The 23,467-nt window shown below is 52.5% G+C and overlaps 1 protein-coding gene and 1 long non-coding RNA gene across 5 annotated transcripts; one reads left to right on the forward strand and one right to left on the reverse strand.

Annotated features, from left to right (window-relative positions):
* Positions 1 to 3,737: 3,737 nt before the first annotated feature.
* On the forward strand, positions 3,738 to 6,599 carry LOC118257117 (uncharacterized). Its single transcript, XR_004781465.2, has 3 exons — positions 3,738 to 3,933; positions 4,269 to 4,370; positions 5,854 to 6,599. It is a non-coding gene; the product is annotated as an uncharacterized LOC118257117 (long non-coding RNA).
* A 1,083-nt stretch (positions 6,600 to 7,682) lies between these two features.
* TMEM268 (transmembrane protein 268) lies at positions 7,683 to 19,194 on the reverse strand. Of its 4 annotated transcripts, none has more exons than XM_035564718.2 (9): positions 18,687 to 18,970; positions 16,622 to 16,941; positions 14,719 to 14,828; positions 14,065 to 14,172; positions 12,717 to 12,866; positions 11,913 to 12,023; positions 10,249 to 10,329; positions 9,094 to 9,276; positions 7,683 to 8,235 (listed from the first exon to the last, which is right to left on the reverse strand). In XM_035564718.2, the coding sequence occupies exons 2-9, from the start codon at positions 16,725 to 16,727 to the stop codon at positions 8,056 to 8,058; spliced, it is 1,029 nt and encodes a 342-aa protein (XP_035420611.1). In that variant the 5' UTR covers positions 16,728 to 16,941; positions 18,687 to 18,970; the 3' UTR covers positions 7,683 to 8,055. The 4 variants fall into 4 exon arrangements, with proteins under 4 accessions (XP_035420611.1, XP_035420612.1, XP_050570558.1 ...); XM_035564719.2 differs by lacking the exon at positions 18,687 to 18,970 and adding an exon at positions 19,090 to 19,194 and having other exon boundaries at positions 7,921 to 8,235; XM_050714601.1 differs by lacking the exon at positions 18,687 to 18,970 and adding an exon at positions 17,302 to 17,624 and having other exon boundaries at positions 7,921 to 8,235.
* Between the last annotated feature and the right edge of the window lie 4,273 nt (positions 19,195 to 23,467).

A 23,467-nucleotide genomic window follows, 5' to 3' on the forward strand; every position in this document is an offset into this window, starting at 1 on the left:
CAAGAACATAGCATATGGAAAAACACTTCACCAACTTTGGCTCCAAAAATGCTTCCCGTCTCGTTATCTGTAGAGGACAATAATTGCTACATCAAAGAGCCTCACTGGCTCTGACACACCAAGACCACGCTGGCCCCTCATGCCAGGCATGGGAACGAAAGCTTTGTTTGGAGTAGCTGACATTTTGCTTACGTCTCCATTCCTCATGACGACAGCGAGGTTTTTCCGACATGGCACATGCTCTGCCTCTGGCTGATGTTCAGGGCTGACATAAACAGCAGCAGCCCCGTGCTTGCAGAAGCGTTGCCTCCTCGCTGCTACATGGTGCTCGGCTGGCTTGCTGCAACCCCAGCCCAGGTGCTGAGCATCATCCCCCCAAAAAGGAACAGAGCCCTAAATCCCACTAATCCAGCTTATTTCCTCTGAAGCACGCAGGGATTCATAGAAAGGGGAGGCTAACTGAGCTGCTCAACTTGTTCTGGGAGAAGTGCAGGCACAGCAGCACTGGGGGTGAAACCCACCACTAAAATTGGGAAAATAGTAGGCATTTAGCCCGTGCTATTAAGGTCACAGTGCTCCTTGTCAAACTCACTTCCTTCAAGCTAGAGATGTCTCCAGGTCTGCCTGCACAGCCTGCAGGGCTGCACAGCAGTGATGCCATGCTCCCAGCTAGAGATGCCATCCCTTGGATGGCTGCTTTGACATCAACCTGCTGCGGGCATGGGCAATGTCAGAGGTTCTGAGGGATGGTTGGGTGCCTGCAGCCCGTGGATTAATGTGAGGGATATGTTTCTCAGCGGTGCTCGCACTCCTTGAGAAGAAAAGATGAGAGAACGAGGAATCTCTTCTTCAGAAATGCGCAGGTCTCACGTCAGCACACGTAGCTGCCCTGTATTTCCCAGGAGCCCAGAGGCTGGGTGCCGAACTTTACAGCAAGCATTGCAGTTTATGTCAGATACTCAAGGCAAGGTGCTGAGCCCTTATGACCATAATTTGCTGCTTACAAAAGAGTTGAGCTGTTCTGCAAGCCCAGCCCAGATTATGGGTTTCAAATGCTTGAAAATCTGTCCCAGAGCTCTTAATCCAGTTTCTGGGCTCATCATGAATGGAGCCAAACCATTCTCAGAAGGAAAATTTGGCAAAAGCAGCCCTCCTACACTGTATCAGTAGAAACTGCACTCACAGCTGATGCCAGCAGATCCAGACTGGAGAGCAATTAAAGCCTGTGGCAGCCTCTCTCTGCTCAGGGGAAGCGGTGATAAGGGGGCAGCAGCCAGACACAACAGGTCCCACGCCGAAACACGCTTCCCAGGCTGCTTACACCTCGGTGGGTGCTGACTGCTCCCCAGCTCCACTCAAACTAAGCCTGCACGTGCCACGGAGCATGTTCCATGGCCGTCCCGAAAGCTGCAGGTCGCGTATGGGCAGGATCAGTGCACACAAACGCCTTTACCTCTGCAGAACAGGGAGCTCAGTCCTCCTCTCCCAGCAGCAGTACATCAGCACACTGCCAGAGAGGCTGTTCAGTAGGGTTGGTCTTCCCCTATTTGTACTTGCAAGAAGAATACTGACCTGAATGTAGCTTGCTTTCTTTTCTTCCTTTTTTAATAGTGTCTTCTAAACAGCTCTCTTGCAACAGCATACATACTGCCCATCCAAAATAAAGTCTGTTCAGCTGCTGATCCGAAAGATTTCCCCTGCACAGCTAATCCCCAAGGTCCTTTCCTCGTCTCTGAAGGCCAGGCTGTATGCTCCTGAATGGCCTACCTCAGTAAATTATTGGAAGAATAGCAGGCATTTAGCCCATGCTGTTATGACCACACTGCTTCTTGTAACAATGAGTTTCCATCATGCTAGGGATATCTTCAGGTCTATCTGCAAGGGAAAATTATTTTCTCATATATTATCTATGCTTAAATTTGGCAAAGAGTCTGGCCGATGATGCATGAGATGGAGGAGGATTGAGCTGATATAGTCTTAGCCGTGTTGCCCAGTAAAACTGGTTGAAGTGGCTAAGAGCTAAGATGGATCTTTGCCATTAACAATCAACTTATCTGATTTAGTGCTTGGATAGCAGCAGATGAACTAATTAAAAACATGCTGCACTTGTGGCATCTCACACATCAGTAAGTGAAATATGAAGTGACAGAAGGGCCTGAGAAGCGTTTGCTGCAAGTAGACACAGCGAGTGCTGCAGAAGAGGACTGGTACAAGTGCATGGGCACGGTGCTGGGAGCACACAGGGAGCTGCCAAGTTCTCCCAGCCCAGGAGACCTCAGCAGTACCAGGTGAGCAGAGGCGTTCGCTGCAGGACAACCTCTGCTCCAAGGCCACCGCCTTTTCTCTTTAGCTTAGCACCATCTAGAGGGATGCATATGTAAAGCCGAGGTGCCGGGACGCACCGGCTGATGGCACACGTTGGGCAAATAACGCCCATCTGACCACGTTGGATTTGGGGGGCAGGAGAAACAACTGGAAAGCAAAGCCACAGAAGGGCAGCTCCCTCCTCCAGCTGTCCTTCCCATCAGGACAAACACAAGGCTGTGCTGCAGCCATCCCCCTCATCCTGGGGAGCTCTTCTGCAAATGGGCAGATGTGTCTTCCAGAGAGGAGTGGAGGCTGGGGGATTGGGGCAGGATTTGGGGGGTTGGCAGGAGGAGGATGCTGGGGGGTGTTTTTTCCCCCTTTTCTTGACTTGATTTTTTAATTTTAAAACACCTACAGATCTTGCATCACCTATTCCTGCAGGCTTCAACTCATCTGGTGATGCAACGGGAGCCTTCCAGGCATAAGAGCCAGCATCTTCCCTCATGTTCATTCAAGCCCTTGTTTTTCACCAGCACTGCACAAGAGCACACGAGGATGCCCGCTGAGGTAAAGGTCTCTGCACGGAATTTCAGTTTTCAGCCCCATGCATCAGAGCTTACTGAAAACTCCTGACATGAAACACCGGAACAAGACCAAAGGCGAGGTGCAGTGACGTTACCTTCTGTCTATCTCACACCGTGATCTTGCACTTTCTTCTGCAGCAGCCCAGGCTGCCAGCTTGCAGCGCCTTGACACGCAATACCTGCTCGTCATCAGCCACATCTCTGACCTTATACAATCTCAAGGCAAGGTCATTGAGATCAAAGTCCAGCCAGTCTGATACAGTGAGGAGTGGTTAGTGGGAGATAGGAAGCACATTGCCCTGCTCAAAGGGCAAAGCACAGCCTCCTAGAACTCACCTGACTTTTGGATTAAGGAAAAAGTAGCAAGAAAGACCAACAGCAAGGTTTAGCTAAGGATGCACAAAACTCGTGTTTCTTTATTAACTGCCTGCAGTGACCCTGAGGATCCCAGAGGCACCAAGACCAATGCTGCTGCCTGCGTCTTGCCTGCTTGGGATTGCCCTCACCTTCCCTGTGCACAGCGGGGCATGGTGCAAAGGGGCTTGGGGAGGGAAGGACACTCACATGCCAAGAAGTACCTGCAGTGCTCAGACAGCAGCAGGAAAGAAATACCCCTTTACCAGATGATCTTTACGGTCCCTTCCAACCCAAACCTTCCTTCACTGCTGCTCCGTACAACCCAAGCGCATGCTGCAGCAATCCTCCACGGCTCAGCTGGGAGGCTAAAGTACAGGGCTGATTTCTCCTGCCTCCAACCCATCTCTGCCAGCCCCCAAGCACCAGCAGCTGCTCCTCCTGCCGGCACAAAGCCCAACCGATGCTCCCAGAGCTTCCTGGTCCCCTGCCCACGCCCCGCTGCACCTACAGGGAGCGCGTCACTGAGCAACATCCCCATCGCCAGCCCTGCAGGAGGAGGAAGGAGGAAGCCGGGCTGCAGAGACACAAAACCACGGCAAAACTGGCTACGAGGGAGCCAGACAGGCTGGCTGGGAAGGACAGCTTTGCTGAGCCCAGGAGAAAATGGTTTGAGTAATTATTAACGGTAAGGAAACCTTTCATTTGAGGCAAGAGAGCTTAAGAGGAATTTCTGCATGGTAATACTCTGCATACTTTGTGCTTATGGGAGGAGAAAGGCTGGTGATTGAGTGGTTTGAAGCACAGCCTGGACGCCAGCAACTCCCTTTCAGCCTGTAAGATCCCCTCCCTCCATTTCCAATCTTACTTTTGGCTGCGACCTACCTGGGGCACGCACAACCCCCAGCGGATCCTCAGCAGGGCTCCTGTCTCCCTCAGCTCTGAGCTGTTTGGGGAGGGCTTTCAGCATAACCTGAGCTTTGCGTTGCTGCAGTCTGCTGACAGTTGTCTCCCCCTCCCCAGCCTGCCGCTACGTGGCCAGGAAGATGGGGACCCTGTGCTGCCAGCAGCCCCAGGAGCCACCACCCAGCCCGGAGCAGGCAGCCCCGCAGAGGGGCCACCAAGGTAAGTTGTTCTGGGGTTAAATGCAGGGGTGTGTGGCCGTGTCCTGATGAAGCACAGCCATCCCAGAGCAACATCTACCTGGGGCGGTCTTTGTGCCCTTGCATCACCAGGCACCAAAACAGAGCACCACAAACCCCAGCCAGCAGCCAGAGCTTCCTGTCCATGCTGCCAGCCTTCCCCAGCCCCTCCTCAGCCCATTTCAGCCCCCAAAATCCCAGTGGCTCAGCAGATCACTCACACGATGCCCCACAAGCAGCCACCCCCCCCCCCCCCAGCTGCCCCTGATCCACCACTGGGGGCTGCTCCCACATCACCCAGCCACACTGCTCACATCAAAAATGAAATGCTTCCCAAACATCAGGCAGAAGAACCTCAGAACTCACCGGCACCATTTCAGTGGCCCAGCTGAATCATGCCCAAACCTCCCTCGAGCAAACAAGCCCAGAGCTGCACCTAGGTGTGACCGTGTGGCCTCCTACCCCTGCCAGGAGCTGAGGCCTGCAGGAGGCCAGGCTCTTCCCCCTGCTGCTCCCACACATTCGCTGCCTGGGGGGCTATAAACCCTTCAGAATATCACCTTGCAGTACAACAACAGGCAGATCCTTAAGGGAAGAGGAGGGGTGAAGAGGGACGTCTCTCATCGCTAACGCTTTAATTAAGTGCAAACGAAGGAAAAGCACATCAACCATCTGGCCTGCAATGGGACCAGAGCACAGCAGGTGCTTGGGTGTGTGAGCAAGAGGAACCAAACTCCTCCACTGAGCACGGTTAAGCTCATTCTGTGCGGTTAATTGCTGGGTGTTTGTTGCAATCAGGGGAGCTGCACCAAGTAGCACGAACAGAGGATCCACAGCTTCCTCCCCCACCCCTCACCCCCTCAGTGCTGTGGATGAGGGGGCTGCGTCCTTCCCTGGGGACACCAGGGCTTACACGAGGGACCTGCTCGGTCGGGGCTTGGCTCAGCTCCATCCTCTAGGGCAAGGCCCTTGCTGGGGAATTCTAAAGGTAGAGCACTGTCATTCAGTGGGGTGATGTTTTTATGGTGCCTCCATGCTGACTGAAGCTGTGCATTTCCCAAGTACCGTAAGCAGTGCCTCCAGTTGGCTCTGTGCCACCAGCACAAGCCACGTGCTTGGTCTGTGCCTCCCGAGCAAGGAGCGCTGCGGTGTCCCGGAGCTGCCAGGATGGAGCGAGGAGCTCACAAACCCCACCAGCTCCTGGTGGGATGCAGGGATGATACAGGGGCACCAGCAGTGTCCAGGACACGGCATAGAAGCTGCTGAGCTTTGTCCTGGGGCCCTCCTGGAGAGTTCTGTGCTAAAACCTGGCCCGACTCCCTGCACTAACCTAGTACTGGCCATGGCTGCCACCAGCAGGTTTTCCAAGCAGCAGTTCACATCCCAGCCTTGTCCCTTTGGGAACGATCTTTGTCCGTGGCTAATCCTGACCCCCTCTCCTTTCCCTGATTCTTGTGCATTTGCAGATATAAACGTGGTGGTAGCAGCACCCCCCCAAGCCACAGCCTCACTTTCCATGAACACCAATGCGGCCCAAGCCCAGCCCTGCAGGTCCTGAGGGTAACGTCCCTCGTGGTCCTCTCCTGAAGGCCATGAGCTGCCTCCCCACCTCTCCGACCAGGGGATCTGTGTGCTGGGAATCCTGCAGCCCAGGGACTGGGAAAAATCAGCAAATCCCTCCTGTACCTGCTCTCGACACAGAAGCATAATGACAGAGAACATCCTGATCCATCTCCCTAACAGAAATTTCCAGACGGCAGAAAAGATGTGTACCCATGTGTACCAGGTGCTCCTGGCACTTCTGGGCTCTGAGGAAGAGCACGAGCCATTGCATTCCACCAGCAAATCAGATTTTTATGCTGTGAAACCAAGCTGTGCTCCCGATGACATCGCTCTACCTTCAGACCACTTCCAACAAGGTAAAATCAGCTCAGGAGCTGGAATGTGGAGTCCAAGAGCCTGGCCCTGTGGAAATCCCACGATGTTTTGAACACCCCCTGTGCCCAACAAGCCGGTGACCCAGCATGATGTGTAGCACACCGAGGGCAGAGGGGCTGCAGGGACCACCGCCACATCCCCCCGCCAGCAAACCCTGCGCCGTCACAGAGCAATGAGGGCAGAATTGCAAAGCCCACCCCTGTGGGGGCAATTCTGCCTGACCTCTTCCTGTGACAGCCCCGGCTGAGCCAGAAATAAAGATGGATGGAAGGAGGCTGGTGGGGAGCATGGTGGCTTTTTCTCCTGGGGGGCGTTTGCTGTCATTACAGTGTTTGCTCAGAGCAATGCCTGGGGCTGCAGTGGGGGCATGATGCTGAGGCTCACTGGGAAGACTTTCTTTCTCTCTCCATTGCTCCTGATGGAATGAGGTGGGACCAGGAGGAGGGAGTGGAGTCCTCCCGCACCTCGGGGCAGAGTTGGCACTTGGCTCCCCAGCTCCCTGCCTCTTTCTGCCACCATAGGCGATGGCTCAGCCTTTGGTGCCGTAGACTTCCCTGCTACAGTGCCACGTGGGGAGGAGATGATGGCAGGATGGGGTGGCCGTGACCGAGGGACGTACACACCTCGTGCCCCTGATTTTAGAGCCTTTCCTGGCTTTGTGTGCACTGGGAGTCCCACGTGGAGCTGTTCCAGCACTGCAGGAGATGGGATGGGGGACACCGTGCATGCCCGGCTGCAATGAGGCTGGAAACCACAGCCCTAAGGACCTTTTATTCTGACCAGTGCCACATCCTAGGACCACGCTATGGTCCAAGCTGTGTGGTGAGGTGGCCAGGTAAGTGACAGTGCACACAGTCACAAGAAGCTGTGGGGACAGAGGAGGACACCAGCAACCCTGGCCCATGCAGCTCTGCATTCATGGCCTCACCTAAGCACACAACCCCTTGCAGGCTTACAGCACCTCATTTCATTTCCCATTCCCTCCCATACTCCAAGTGCTGGGGTCTCCTGCTCACCACTGCCTCCTCTTACATGCTGTGTGCAAGCACAGTAGGGGGAAATGAGGAAAGGAAAACCAAAAGGACTCAACCTGGCCCGAAGTGCAGCAGAAAAGGGAATCTAACAAGAGCCATGCCCCAGGCTGCCCTGCATAGGGCCTTTTTTAAGGCCTAATTCCATGGATTTTCAAATGTCCAGCACCTCATCCCAGGGGAGCTCACACAGGTGGCAGTCACTGGACACTGCCCCAACCTGGCCCCTGAATGGCAACTTGGACAAGGTCTCAGCCATTGACTTAGCAGTGCCTGGCACAGGACAGAGCTCCCTGTCACCAACAATTGCATCCCACAATCCAAATCCGGAGCAGACACCACATTTGTAATGCACAGATGTTCCCTGTCCTTCTTCCAAAGACCCCCACGTACTGCAGTGCACAGGCATGGGGCTGCCATCTCCTGGTGTTCCCTGCTGCTCTCCCAGACCCCTGGGTCAGAGCAGGGGCCACCCAAGGGTGCTCTGAGCTGCCGCAAGATTGTTCCTGGCACCCAAAGCAGCTCCTCCGGGCAGAGCAGGTTTCAAAGGCCAGCAGCTTCCTGTTACCTTTCATGTTTATTAGAGTTCCACTTGTTCACCCTGATAAGTCCAGGATGGGGCTTACAGCCCTCTCCTCTGCTTCTCCTTGCTGCTGTGCACGGGCAGCCTGTGTTTCGGCTTCCTGCAGCCCCCAGGGGTCACCTGCCCGGGAGGCAGCACTGCTGCGTGCTGAACACGGCGCTCTGGATGAACTGGCACAGGCAGGGCACGCTGCTGGGCTCCACGTGCCCGGCTGCTGTGGTCGGGGGGAGCCGGCCGCTGACCAGGAGCCGGACGTAGCAGCCGCTGAAGATGACCAGGAGCTGCTGGGCCATCACCTGGAACGAGCAGGAGAGGCGTCAGTGTCTACCTGCGTGGGGAGCACATGGTACATTAAAATCCATTTGTGCCCTCGTTCATACACCGTCCTTGTCCGACAGAAGCAGGGCAGGAGCCAATGACAGATACGTAACTGCCCCAGATCCCCTTCTGGTCAGCAGTGCTGGCACGCTGTCCCCATGGGACGGTGACATGAAACGAGCCACTGCCAACCACCTGGCCCAGCACCACGCTTGGTGCCAGCAGCGAGGCCAGCCCTGGGGCAGGGGGCTGCAGGGGTGGGGTGGTCAGGGTGCCAGGCTGCTCAGGGACCCTCCTGCTCTGTCACCTCCTCCTGATGAATTTTTTTACTACTATTTTTTTTTTGCCTGTAGTCAGCTGGAGAGCTTCAACCTGCAGGGATGTCACCTGCATCAAATTTACTTAGTAACAGCAAGCAGAAAACTGCAAAATAAATCAAAATCATCTCTTTTGAAGCTTCTTGCTGAGCGGGAATGAGGACACATTTGTCACTCAGCAGGGCACAAGTCTTTGAGGGCACAGTCTGTGGAGGAGACGAAGGCTCAGCATGGCCAGGCCCAGCCCCAGCCTGGACACAGGCACCAGGTCCCTGTGCAGACCCTGGGGAGAGGTCGGCTTTATGGACCTGGCCCATAAAAGAGAGAGCATCAAGGCTATAAGCATTGATGGCCCAGCACTGCCAGCCCTGGAGGAGGTGTGGGTGGACCTCCAGGTCTGCAGGTGTTTCTACTGGGGCAAAAGGAGGTGTCCCCATGGCGATGTCTGCTGGGATGAGGCTTGGAGGCGAGGTGCCCCTGGAGGCATTCTGCCCATCGAGGAGGGATATTTCTCCTTACCTCTGGTGGGCCCTCGGGAATGAGGCGAAGCAGCTGGTTGCACATCACGGGCTCCTTCTTGAAGTTCACCCCATTGGATAGGAGAGGGGACTCCTCGCACGAAGCCTCCTCTGCTGCCGGCTCGGGCTGTACTGCTGCCTCCATCACCACGCAGAGCTGGTCCAGGCTGTGCCGCAAGTCCGACTGGAGGAGAGGGAGAGTTTGGGGCAGCAGCAGTGTCCTGAGGACACCACTCAAAGTACATGACTTCCTATCAAAACTATCCTCCCAGGAGTTAAAAAAAAAAAAAAAAAAAAAAAAAAAAAAAAACATGAGATTGGCTAAGAGCCGTTGCCAGCACTGGGAGCTGAGAGCCTTCATCCCACAAGGAAAGGTTGGACGTGGTGCTTAGGGACATGGTTCAGCGGGTGACATTGGTGGTAGGGGGATGGTTGGTCCAGATGATCTTGGAGGGCTTTTCCAACCCTAACGATTCTAGGATTCTATATGCTCTGCATGCTGGCAGCCGTCCCCAGCAGGGTTCGGGCAGCCTGACACGGTGAGGCTGGGCTTTAGGGACGACGTGCATGACATCGGCCCCTATGTGCAGTGGTTCATTATGGTCAGCCCCCAACCTGTGCCTGTCAGTTCATCCAGGGAGGTGAGCGGCTGTGAGATTTGGGGGCTTGCACCACCTCACATCCCGTCCCGTGGCTGTCGCCAGCCGGCAGCACGTGGATATGCACGCAGCCACAAAAAGGAAGAGACTTTCTGAGGGCTAGGAGGACAAAAACCCCACACAGCTAGCCCAGTGCAATGTTTAGTTACTCCTCAGGCTATCCCATTTATTTCAGGAGGACAGCTCAAGGTGTCAGCTAGTTCCTACAGCGACACATGCCGTCAGAATTCACCCCTGACTCCTGGCAACTCCTTTAACAAAAGTCACAGTTAATTATCCAGCCTTACACAGCTACGCTAAATAAATTCCTACTGAACTGGGCACCAGCACATGAAGTTTGTCCCCCTCCCAGTTCACCCAGCTCTCAGTATACAGCAGGGGACACCCAGAAGGCAACTCCAACACGTGCTTCTCATCGCCCACCTCCACCCCACCAAAGTGGGGCCCTATGGGTGGCCACGTGTTTGTCCCCGCAGGCTGTGCCTGCTGTCCTTTACCTCTTGCGTCCGCTGCAGCTCGGCGAGGTGGGCTGACAAAGACCTGAGGCAGCGCTCAGGGCTGAAGTGCACAAACCACAGCTGGGACGGGGGGGTTAAGGAAGGGACCTCTCCACAATGTCCTCCCCGGAGCCCTCACAGAGGGGGAGACCTCACATAGGGGGCTGGTCCCCAGGGGCTGCTCAGGACGCAGCCAGCAGCTGAGTGCCACGTCGCAGCGCTGATTTTAAGCTTGCTCTGGGCTAAGGCAAAACCTCCAGGACTGGCAAATGGGCAGGAGAATGGTGGCAGGGAAGGGGAATGTTTCCACTCGGCCCAGACCTCCTCACATACCTCCTGCACCATGGCAGGGACAAGTGGGGTGATGCATGGCCACTGCTTGTCACTCACCCCAGTGGCATCATGTCTGAACAAGCCGATGGGTCACATTGACTTAGCCCCCCTAAACTCCTTCCTGCAATCCTCTGTTTCTGGGAACCCATTCCATTTATTTGTACAAGATTTGCTGTGCTCACTGTACGACGGAGGCACTGCTTGCCAAGAGTCTGCCACGGGGATGCGAGTCCTGCTTCAAGAGCAGAAGCCCCCCCGAAGGCAGCCACGTGCTGTCAGCCAAGGGACTCAAGCCCAGCAAGGAAGCCAGAGGGATGACACAGACCTGGCACAACAGTGGGCAGAGGAAGCCTAAACCCATGGGTCCTTTCTGCTCTCAGGCAGTTCTGGGACATGTGAAGGCTGTGATAGTCCTCACTTACTCAGGTGTGAAACTACGCTGGGCTGAACAAACATGTAATTCAGGTTCTTCAGTGCTTCCTCCTCATGCTGCATGACCTCACAGCTGCCACTGCTGCTCCTGTGCTCCTCTCTGCTCCTCTACATTTGTTTTCACCCCATGTTTTGCTTCGTTCCCTCGCCATTTGTATTTCATGCCTTTCAGTACCCTGGGGGTGGTGCGAGGTCCACCAGTGAATCTGGGACAGCATCTCCCTCACCTTCCTTTTACACTTTCATGCTGTCTTAAAACACACTTCTTTCCTCTAAACCTTTGTCCAGTCCAGAGAAGGCATCCCTAAAGAGCAGCAAATGAGGCTCCCCCACCCCTGGCTTCTTCAACCTGCACTTTTATAAGGTGATGAAGATCAGAAGTGCCTGGCAGCTGGAGACCTGGCTGCCAGGTGCTCACTGCATGAAGTTAGGATTCTCTCATGTGCCTGAAGGAGGGAGCCTGGGGCTACAAATGACTCCTGAGAGCAGAGGCACTTGTATGCTGCTGGCTGAGCTCCTCTCTGCAAGGCACAGCACAAGCTCCTAGGGAGGGGATTTCTCTGTTTTGTTTTGCCATAGGCACATTGCTGTCACTCTGCTGTTAGTAAGAATCATCATTGTCATGTAAACACAGTACACTTGCAGGAATAATTGTCTGCCCCAAGGACTAATTCCACTTCCCTGTTTTAAACTCTTTATTTCCAGTGGCCTTTGGGCATATCTCAATCCCTACGGACAGGAGAAGAAAAATACCCAATTTCCCAAGCCATCCAATAGGAGGAAAAAAATCCTAGAAATGCCACCCTCTGGAAATCCTCCTTGATCACCACATCAATAAATACTCTCCCCATCATTAGCTACCCAGCAGGGATACGAGCAATTCCGCACAGAAAGGATACTTGTAGGATGCTGTGTGGCCCATTCAGGACATCTGTAATCCCCAGAATTAAACTGTGTTTGATAAAGAATTCATTGACAGCTGCCAGCCTCACATCTGTATTCATATTGATCTATTAAAGAACGTGGGAAAAATTAACATGCTCTGTGACAAAACCTGGGCCAGCCTACAGCTGCAGACGATCCTGCAGGCTGCTGGATGACCCCAAATACCGTGTCTCTGAAAGGAAAGCAGCGACAGAGCTGCAGCCAGGGCAGGGTTGTCACCAGCCATCAGCATGGCCTTGCCAACCCTGGCAGATGTCTGTGCAGCCAGAGATCTCACGAAAGTTTACGTGTGTTATGGACAAGACGTGTGAAGTGGATGGGTTTCCAGCATCGTGTCCTCTCTTCCTTCCCCCAGCTGTCCCTAAGTGAAGGACAACTCCATGGGTTAGGAGCTGCCTTTTTGTGCTGGACCTGGAGCAAGGTGGGTGCAGGAGCGGGGCCAGGCCCTGCTCTGCTGGTGCTCCCATGGGGCTCCCCACCAGCAGTGGGAGCACAAACCATGCAATGGTTGCTTTTTCTCCAGCAACAGCAGGCACTTTGAGCCAGCTTTCACCTACTTTGTAGGCGTTACGACACCTAACTCTGTAATACCCTTGCCTGAACCAGATCTCTGAGCCTGCTCTAAAAATACTCCTACCACCCCCAATAGCCATGTTCTCCATCTGCGTCTAGGAGGTGAGCCAGGTCCCAGCACATTGGTGGGAGGGAACCCTGCTCCTGGCGCTCTCCGTGTCCGCACATGAGCCACCTCCTCTCACCTTTCTCTGTCGCCAGTCGAGGACCAGTATCATGACCACGGTGATGGCCACGGCGGCCAGGGTCACCAGCACACTGGCCTCCCAGTAGCGCCCGAAGGAGCACAGCTGGACTGTGGAGTAAATGTTTGTCCAGAGAGACATGTAGAAGATCTGTGAAAACCCAGAGAGATGGATGATGCTCGGAAAACTGTGCAAGGGAGAAAAGTCAAGGGGAGAAGAAACCCTGCCATAAATTAAGTCACCTGGGATTTTTCAGAGGGTGAGAAAGGACAGAACTTCTTTCCAATAATAAATGGGGGAGGAAAGGGTGTAGAAGGACTGAGTGAGCATTAGTTTATTATAAAAAACTACCAATCATTAAAGACAGAGACTGAACTCTTAATGATGATTCATACCTAGGAAGGATTTCAATCCAGTTCTTCCATTTAGATAAGAAATGCACTTGCTGAAGCATATTGATAATACTTGCAATAGTCCCTCTATTTAGAGAGCTCCTATGTCAGAGCACTCAAGGTGGTACAGAGGTTGCTCAATTACAGCAATGCTCAAATGATGGACAGTGACACGGGGCTCAAGGACTATGCTAAGGACTAGCAAATGTGGCCTTTGCATAAAAAACAGCAAAACTGAATCTGTTTGGCCTTCAGGTGTCATGCACCTGGGCAGAAGATTGCCTAGAAGCAAGTACGCTATGTGCAGTACAGCTTGTCACAGCATCCCCTTGCAGTGATACAACTCATTCCATCCCTGCAAGTGCTCAAGGCCAGGCCGGATGGGGCTTTGAGCAACCTGATCTGGTGAGAGGTGTCCCTGCCCATGGCAGGGGGTGGAATTAGATTATCTTTAAGGTCCTTTCCAACCCAAATCATTCTATGATTTACACTAAACAGGCACCAAAGCCCTCGAAACAGCGAGCACCAACTCCTGCAATATTAGTGAAAGGAGAACGCACACATAATGACTACCAAAAAAAAAAAAATCTAATATGAAGGAGTCAATTTTTATCACTCCTTCAGCATGCTGGAAAGTAACCTTAAGGTAGCTGCTAGTGGCTGGGGTCTTTGGAGGAGCTTGTCTTGCCAGAAGAAGCAAAGCAAGACTAGACAAACCACTTGGTAACCTGAATTGCCTGGGCCATTGGTCTGAAAGAGCATCAGGACCAGATCACCTTCAGGTTTTTGAAATCAAGTTAGAAAGAGCATGATGGGGTACTACTACTACCTCAGCAGATGCTGGTTACCAGCCCACTCCGAGGGGACTACCAGCAAGAGGCTGGGGAAGGTGTCTCGCCCTGTTTTTGGAAACATGTCTATGGCAAGCCTGGGAGAGACCTGCAAGAGGCCCTTACCACAGCGATGGCGATCTGGAACGCCCTGGAGTTGTAGAACATGTACCGTCTCACTTCAGGCTTCAGGACGGCCTCCTGGATTAACCTCCTCCACTCGTCTGCTGCCACCTGCTCGGGGAACAACCTCGGGTCACCGGCGTGGGGCTCAGCGCCACCAGAACAGGCCTGGGCACTGCTGGTGGGGCCAGGCCCCAGCAAAGCAAACCGGGCCCCGGGGCACCTTCCCGCGGAGTGTACCAGCCCAAGCTCCATTCCCATCTGTACAGCTGTCACAGACCAAAAACCTGTGTCCTTGCCTCATTTGCAGTGAGAGTGATAACTCCCTGGAAAGCGCAGGGAAAGTCACAAGAGAAAAGCGTGGTTTTATGACAAAGGACAAGGCGAGACAGATTGTCCCAGTATGTTCCATCACACCGGAGTGCTCTCAAGCAAGTCGGCTAAACCTACACTGAATGGGTTTCTTCACGGAGGTTTAAGCCAAGATCATTACAGTTGACTTGAAGTCAATGAGGAATAGATTGAAATTAAGCTGAAACAAGTCACTCTTAAACCAAAAAAATAAAAATAAAAAAATGCCTGTGGTCTGGGTGCAGGTGCAAATGGTGCCAATCCAGCACTCACTTCTATAGGGCCCCGGGGGAGTGCGGAGTTTACCTGAACCCCGAGGGACTTCAGCTTCTCTGCACAAAGCTCCATGTCGAAGGAGGTGGCCGAGCAGTTATTGTCCATACTGAGCACCATGAGCACCTGCCCGTTGCGGGGGTCTGCAAGAGGAATACAGGCCACCAGTACGTGTGTTAACTGGGTGCAGAACCCCCTCGGATATTTCTAAGAGCATCACAAAGAGCTCCAAAAGCAGCCCAGGGGCCTGCTGTCCCCTGTAAGGAAAGCACCCACAAAAAGGGAGGAAACCCAAAACACATTCCAGGAGCAAGCAGTCACAGATAACATGATGCTCTGACCGTCAGCAGGATAACGCCTGTCAGCAGGATAACGCCTTGCCTCGCTGATCCCTAACTGGGAGGACAATGGACTCAAGCTGCTTGGTGCTGGTAAGGCTCTCTCAGAGATTCCCTGTTCCTACCCACCCCACTCACCAGGAGGAAATGATCCAGCAAACAAATCAAGGCGTTTTCCAACAACCACATTGTCTGGGATGTGGCAGGGCTGTCCCTACAAGCTTCTGGCACCCAGGTCCCTGCTCTAGCATTGGCAGTGTGGCTCTGCTCAGGGCTCCCTGTGATTCCTGGCTTCAGCTAGGGCTAGGATCAGAAATGTAATCCAGGGACCCAAGCTGCAGTCAGGAGCCCAGGAAGCGTGAGGACAGCCTGCCCTAGATTTGAGGAGCCGGCTGCTCGGAGCTGAGGCAGAGCAGCCTTGGAGCTGCAGAGCAGAGCTGTGATCTGGCATCCCATCTGGCACTCATCTATAGTTTACACAAGCTGAGCTACGCCAAGAGGAAGAGATTGGATCCAAAGAAGTGGCGTGTTCAGATGAGATCCTGTTTCACCGACACATTTCACCCAATTTTCCTGCCCCTCTGCAGCTCCGGGGCCAGCCAAGCGTGCCCTGGGACTGCTCCCTGACACCGCCTGCTCGGTGCTCTCCACTCTGCTGTGCTGGCTGAAAGGCAGCGCACACTCACCCTTCCCTTCTCTCCTGCTTTCATCTTCCATCTTCATCATCTCTTCACTGCTCAGGAACAGGAGATGCCAAATAAAATGAGGCAATTGCATTACAAAAGGGCGTGACTGCATCAGCTCCAGAAGGGAAGAGTAGATGCATCTGAAACCTCCAGGATAACAACGTCCTGTTTGTTTGCTGAGCTTAATCTCCTCCAGACACTGAGGCATGGAGGCGGTGAGGATGAAGCAAGAGTGAAAACAAATGGGCTGGGCTCTCCTGTTCCCCACGGTTTTGGTCAAGCTGCTTGGCACAAAGCCTATTGGGTGCCAATATCAGATACCTGAAATTCGCAGAGGGGCTCAGTTCCTTGACCCCTGCTGGGGCAACAAGAGCTGCTTCACCCCCCTGAAAGCTGAGTGCTAAGGAAGTGCTGCGAATTGAGCAAGCAAGAACCTGCTGAGCACAGCACGCAGGTCTCGCTGCAGCAGGTCAGCCATGGCACTACCTTCTGCCTCCTCACAGCACTGAAGCACGGCTACAGAGAGGGAGCAAACTGATACTGGGGAAGAGAGTCACTTGGAAAGCAAAGCACAGGTTGTTTCCCAAAGATTGCTCGACTTTTGAAAGCTGAGAAAAGAGGACTTCAGAGGTCCTGGGTTTCAATAGTTAGACGTCCATTCACTCCTAAATATCAGGCTTTCCAAAAAAGTAACATGTGTCCATCCCCTTCCCCAGATGCTGAAACATCCATAACATTTACTTACTTTTGCAAATGAGGTGCTGTCAGTGAGCATCGCTGAAAAACCTGCCACCTGCCATTTAAGGGCACTGTGCTCAGCACTGCATTTCTCAGCAAGTTCCCAGAATCACAGAGCAGCCCAGGTTGGAAGAGGACCACAAAAGACCCCCCAGTCCAGCTTCACTCGCTTACCTTTTGCCCACTGCAGGGATCCTTCCTTTAAATCACTCTTGCAATAGAAGATGGAGGAAAGCGACCCATTTTTCTCAATTCCATCAGCTTGGCTTTTATAGGCCATGCTGATACCTCTCCTTCGGTGACTCTGCGTTGTGTTGTCAGAAGTTCAGCACTTCATCTACCTCCCTTATCTTTGGCAGCTCAGAAACACCCAGGCAGCAGGCAGCCAGCTTGCTCTTCCTGTTGGGGACCAGGTTGTGAAATCTTCACTCACACTCCCACTGGAGGCTTCCTCGAGATTCTGCTTTCCATGAGCAAGGAGGCATTTTCTAGCCCTGAAAAGAGGAAGGAAAAATGCATACATCTTGCAGAGAGAGCAATTAAAGGGTAAGAGCACAGAGCCCTTGGGTGCACCCTGCTCTTTGGAGCCTGTGCCCTGTGGATGTTACCACCGGGCGGGTGGTGGCCAGCCACGAGCGCAGCATGCACAGGCTCTCCTTTTGCCTGAAATACTTTTTTTTGCTGCCACTAGGTGAAAAAGTTATCTCCAGATATTCCTTAAATCATTCCAACGTCCTTAAATATTCACACTTTGCAAAGAATCAGTCACGCAATAGAAAGGACTTCTCTTTGTGAGGGCAGAGTGGGGAATTCCCCGGCGCACGCTGCAGTCAGCGCAGGAAACACACACGCACCTGCGCAGGGGCGAGCAGCCCTGCTCAGCCAGCAGCAGCTCTTTGGCACGCTCTGATCGTCTCTGCCACCGTCCTCTGCTCCCTGCTGTGCCCACGGGTTTCCTGTGTAAATGCTGCTGGCGTGGGGCTGCAGCCACCAGGAGCTGTGGGTGGCTGTTCAAACCCAAGGCGTGCAACTCCGAAGTTTAATCACCTTCCATTCAGGGAGCTCAGCTGCAACCCTGCCGGCCCTCCAGAGCTATCGTTTCATTTTAACCTCAGCTCTGCATTGCTTTTGCACCGGGAGCCTCGTTTGAAAGTCCCTTGCGGATCTCAACAGCTCTCCTTCGAAAAGGATTGCTTTGCTTTCTTTACCGGTGGCTGTTGCTGCAATCACCCCTTGCACAAAGCCAGGAGAGTCACCAGTGAAGGACTGTCAGACAGGAAATTGAGGCAAGGGAAGCAGCACGAAAGGTTCAGATGCTTGCAAAAAACCTGCAAAGGGCTGGAAACTCAGCACTCAAAGGAGCCAAGCCCTGGTGCATGAGGTGCGTATTGTGCCTGTGTGCGTGGGGATGGCCACAGCACCTGCTCAGAACGCTAGCTGATCCCATGTTTTTACAGTTTTACTCCAGAATGAGTCTGCTGCATGTCCAGTCCCTGTGCAACAGCCCCCGGTGAGGTGCCCACAGCGGATCACGCTGCTCTGCAGAGCGTTTTCCTCACAGAACATGGGCAGACACGTTACACAGCACATCGCCATGCACTGAAAGTGAACTCAGGGAATGTCACTTCCTTCCCCTTGGCCTTCGATCCCTTCGGTTTAGTGTCAAACAGAAGGGAAAACGAAAAACAAGACAAAAAATAAAAAAAATAAAAAAAAAGGAGGGAGCGACAAAACAGGAGACAAAAGAAAAGCGCTATTTAAAACCTGCCACCCTGCTCTTGCTGCTGTCGTGTTGCATTGGAGGTGAAGCAAGGTTCTCTGCCTCGGACACCTCGGGAGCACCAAGTCCCAGAGCAGCCCCCAGGAGCTGCCAGTGACTGGCGCAGCAGGGCCAGGGCAGCTCACTCCAGGGGCCGCTGAGCCTTCCCCAGCGCAGGTGAGCGCGAAAACAGCAGCTTTGCTTTACACCATTTGTGCAGTATAGACCTCATGTGGCTCCATTGCCTATCATTGCAGAATGACTGCCGGGGGGGGAGGGGGGAGGTTGGTCCCCCCATGTCTTCCTTTGCCCTCTCCCATGCTAACGTGAGGGGTATCCTTACCTCCTGCACTCTTATTTTTTGTGCAAAACCATTCCCTTTGCCTCCTTCAGCCTAAGGGCCTTCCCAGACACCTCCAAGCCCCAGCTATCTCAGCAAGTCCTGCTGCTGCATTTCTGCAAAGGCTGCCAGAGGCTTACCTCGCCTGGCTCGCCTCCTGGTCCTGGGGGGCCGCCTCAGCTCCCTCACCTCCTCCTCCTCCTCCTCACTGTCCTTCACCTGGCACCGCTGGGCTCCGCGCTGTCCCACAGCAGGACAGGGAGGTCTCAGCCCGAGCGGGGGACACGGCAGGGCAGCCTTCACTGCCTCTCCCTGGAGGACGAGCGATCAGGCACTGTGAGCTGAAGGCGAGACGCCTGCGCCCCCGCACTACCCGCTCTCATTACCCCAAGCTGCAAGCACCGACTTGCAAAATCTCCCTGGTGCATGTGACTTTTCCCCAGGCTCGCTTCAGAGCCGTGGTTTTAACCCTCTACAGTTCCTCAGAAATGCTTCCCCATCAGGCGCAGCCACGGGAGACTCAGCAGCAGGAGCTGGAGTCACCTTTTGAAGGATGGGGTCCGGACCTGGACCCCGGAGGGCTTCTTCAGAGGGGGCATGAGCTGAGCAGTGGCACAGTCAGAAGGCTCTCCTCCTCCTCTTCCTCCTCCTCCAGCAGCCGGGCAGGATTCACCAAATACAAATCCCAAAGTTGCATCAGATGAGTCGCCGCGAATACATTAGTCAGAGCCAAGCATCAGCAGCAGGGCTGGAGAAATCAGGAATGGTGAGCAAAGACCTCAAGGCTGAGAACACGCTGCTGCCTAATTAGCAAATGGTCACAGCAAAGCACAGTGGAGCAGAAGTAATGGGGAGGGACCCGCAGCCCTCCCCAAAACAGGAGGCTGTGCTGATATGGAGGGCGGGTGGGGTTTCCTCTCCATTGTGTGCTCCAAAAAGCAAAGAAGGGTTGGACACACGGCCAGACAGACCCCCCAAAACATTTCACGTGCTGGGGGCTGTGACCTGCCTTCAGGCCAAGAGGTAGCGCTGGGGATCACAGCTGCAGAGCCCATCAAAAGCTAGAGGATCCCCAAAGGCTAAGAACAGAGTCAATCAAATATCATAGTGCCTGCTAGTGAACAGTTAAAAAAAAATAAAATGCTTCATTGCCCTGTCAGAGGACACTTCCTGGAGAAAAGGCTGCTCTGCTCTCTGAGGGCTCGATTTCTGCAATCCTGTTGGCTCCAGACTTTGCTGAGCAATGTGTTCATTAAATTACATGGTTGCACAGGGAAGAGAATTGCCTCCAAAACCGCTTACCACATGGGATCTTGTTACGCTGGAAGCTGGCAACTCACAGAGTAACATCACCCAAGTACTGAGAAAATCAGATTAATCTCGCCACTGTCACTCGCTGAGGCCCGGCTCACATCCCCACCCAAGGCAGGCGAAGTGTTGGGCTCTTCTGCAAACACTCATCAGATCTGGCTTCATTTCCTCCCCTTCTTGCCCACACAAGGATCCTGACAGAGGCAGAAGGCGACGACCAAAGTGCTTAGAAAGAGCATCGTCAGCTCACTGAGAAAAAGCGCCCAAGGCACTGAAGGTACAAGAAGCCTGAAAGCAATTCCCCTAATTACCTGCAGCACATACACCGTACACCTCCTGTTTAGCAAGAAGCGCGTCAGTGCACCGATCTTGGCATCGACACCTCGCCCTATCAACACGAGCAAACCCTGCCAATGTAAGAGGGGTGTTGCAAAAAACAGAAATAAAAGAAGCAATTCCAAGTTTAAAGGGCTCTGATGCAGCCAAAAGGCTTTAAACCATTAAATCTCCAGGATCCTAACAAAGGCTGAGAGACGGTCACAATGTGCCAGAACAAATGCACGCTGAGGCAGGAGAAAGCCTGCTGAGCAGGACCCAGCTTCTCTCCAGATGCCGATGCCGAGCAGACCCACCTGGCAGGGGGCTCCTTCCAAGCACGCGCCTTCTCCACCTTGCTGCATGTTCGAGTCGGGCTCCTTGCTGCTGTGGTGAAATTGTAACCTGCTGGGCTTTCCCTCTGCAGGTTTTCAAAGCACCTGGTTCACGCCTACCTAAGGAACCAGGGAAGAAGCTCCACAGCACCTTACGCCAATCTAAACCAAACGCAAGGCTTTCCAGTTGTTTTTCTGAGAGTTTTCCAGCCAACCACCCCCCTGCACTTGCTAATCCCAGGGTCACGCCATGCAGGTGCTGGCCCAAAGGAGCCGGTGGAGCTGCTGGTCAGCTGTGTGGAGCCAAGGTCTCCCAGTCCAGCTCTTCCCGACTTCAGCAGTCATCAAATCACATGCTCAGAAACCTCTGCCAGGTGTTAGTTTTCTGAGCACCTTATTCAGGACATAATTTTGGTGCTTTTGTTAGTCAGATGACATCTTACCTGGTATCTTCTCAATGCAAGCAGACACCCTGTAGCCACAGGGAACAGATTAATCACTGAATGTCTTACAGGCTATTTCAATAAACAGCAAATATATTTTAGATTCTAGCCTGACAAGCTAGGCTTTGCATAGATGCCTTTATACGCAGGCTTCTGAAGCACAAAGCTGTGTCTGTAACGTTCTTGTCCCACCTATTAACAGCCCCACCAAAACTTTAGCGTTAAGCAGAGAACAGAAATTCAAGCCTCTTAAACCAGCAGGGAGTACTGCAAATACAAAGTCAAACAGTAAACTAGAAGGGAATTTGGAAGGTCTGTCAAAAGCTCACCAGAAAGAAGGAACTATCTGCCTAAAACAGAAAGAGGACACTGGCAAGATCCCAACCAGACGTGAGGTTCTGCGGCTGCACGGCGCCCGGCTGACACCCTGGGAGACGGGCCTTGTTTAAAAAGCCAGGCAGAAGCAAAGAGCCTGTGCCCTGCGAGTGGAGGTCTTCCAAACGTCCCTGGGTTGGGTGCTCAAAAGCTGAAATGGGAACGAGTGAAATTACAACTGAACAAAAACACAGACTCTTCTACTCCAGAAAGCAACGCGTTGGCTGAACGCTCGGCTTGTGCAGGCTGGCAGGGGATTTGGTTTTGTGTAAATCAGAATTAATGCAGCCCGAGGGTTCTCTTAAGCTTCCCTCTTTGGTGTCTAAAGAAGCAAGTCCTGACTTATGTTAACCCAAGGCAGAGCTGCTGGCAAAGCCTCCCTCTCCCACTTCACTTGCTCTCACTTGCCAGTCCCAGAGTCACCGCAGCGGGCTCGCTCGCCCTGCTAGGCAGCACCTCCAGGCTAATTTGTTCCTGGTGCAAATTAAGCCAATGACTTCTTCTAGCCTCGGTGAGCCTGGTGTAAAATCAACATCTGTCCTCTCTGAAACAACTCCTGGTTTATCTCAAGACTCCGTCATTCTGTTATGGGGTCTCGAAGCTCCGCATCCAAACAGGGGGCAGAGACCTCACCCCATGCACAACCACGACAAGTATTTCTCTCCTGCATCTGACACGGGACACTTGTATTAACGTGCTGCAGCACAGCGGCTTCATTTCAAAACTAAAATACTTGCCATCTGAGTCTGGGGGAAGTTTAATTGTCACAGTTTCTGCAGTGCCGTGCAGCTGGTTATGGGTTGGGTTTGTGTATTTGATTTCACCTTTCTTAGCTCAGTTTTGGACTTCTCTTTGGGGAGTTTCATGCTATCAGTTTCAGATCATTTCTCCCATTTATCAAGATTATTTTAAATTGTAATTCAGTACTGTACTGTTTGTATCTCTTCCCAGCTTGGTGCCCTGGACATACATTATAACTGTACTCTCTATTCCATCGCTCTGCATTAATGAATAAATTACAGGGAACCTGATTCCGGGAAAAAAACACTGCTGTTTGAAATGTTTCCCCAGCCTGACAGCAACCAGTTAGCCCCGTCCTCTGGGATAACCTCATCCTCTGTCCAATTCTTAACGCCATTTCTGAGATCTTGCCATTTACTTTAAGTCCCACTGCTTTAAATACTGAGGCACATACTCTTCAGTCTTTTTTTTTTTTTTCTGACCCCCACGACCATATTCTCTATTAATTACATGGTTTGATAAATATAATTTTTCTGCAATATCTGAAACCAGCCAAAGCTGACGGCACATCACTGTTACCTCTGCCCTGTTTGTAGTGGTCTGCATGCAATTGCAGGCTCTCCCTTCATGGGTCTTGTTTGCAGCTGTGCCTGCTGCAGCAGAGAGAAGCAGCCAATGCAGGCAGATCTCATTTCTTTGGATGAATTTGCACTTTCAGCAGAAGTTGAAGACGACTTTCATCAGTTTGTTGTTTTTTTTTTTCCAGTGAGCCTTAATGAGGAGAACAAAGTTGTCAAAAGCCTCGCCTTGCCCTTCCCCTCTTCCAGCACACAGTCTTCTTTCACAGAGTGTTTTTTTTTTTGTCAAACAGCTCCACAAAGCTGACAGATTGACAGTCATTAAATACAAAAACTTCATTTCACAATATTCCTAAAATACATGTTTCAAATGAAAAATGACACTCGCTTAAGGCATAAAGTGAGGTTCTTTTTCTTCCCTACTTCTGCCTTTTTTCCTGTGAAGACTTAAAATATTATGCTTTTTATTATGGTAATGCAAAAGCCTCTTTCTTGCACCTCAAATTAAAAAAAGGACACTTGCTATGTGCCTTGGATAATGATTTGGCTATTGATTCAGCTAGTGCTTTATTAGATTATTTTGAGACAGCCTAATATAATTGCATACCTATTTATTTTCTATTTCTATGCCAGTCCAAGATACAATCTTTTCTGCAAGAAAGTAATGCTTTCTCCTTTCAACCTCAAAGAAAGATTAAACTAACCTTCTTACTTGGATTATTTTGGGGAACTGTCTTTTTCAGCGCAACGTTTATCTTGAGGGTTTTTGATAGTCTTTTTATTAATGCTTTGAAGCCAAAACCTCAGTTGTGAACAGTCGATT

Source organism: Cygnus atratus, chromosome 19, assembly GCF_013377495.2.
Source record: "Cygnus atratus isolate AKBS03 ecotype Queensland, Australia chromosome 19, CAtr_DNAZoo_HiC_assembly, whole genome shotgun sequence".
NCBI classification, from domain to species: domain Eukaryota; kingdom Metazoa; phylum Chordata; class Aves; order Anseriformes; family Anatidae; genus Cygnus; species Cygnus atratus.

What these genes read in the sequence shown, in the direction of transcription:
- TMEM268 (XM_035564718.2), bottom strand. Translation starts at nt 16,727, where the DNA reads ATGGCCTATAAAAGCCAAGCTGATGGAATTGAGAAAAATGGGTCGCTT. An exon ending in TCCAGATCGCCATCGCTGTG is followed by an intron (nt 12,867 to 14,064) that starts GTAAGGGCCTCT and finishes GGGTTTTCACAG; the next exon opens with ATCTTCTACATGTCTCTCTG. An exon ending in TCGACTGGCGACAGAGAAAG is followed by an intron (nt 12,024 to 12,716) that starts GTGAGAGGAGGT and finishes GTTCTTTAATAG; the next exon opens with ATCAATATGAATACAGATGT.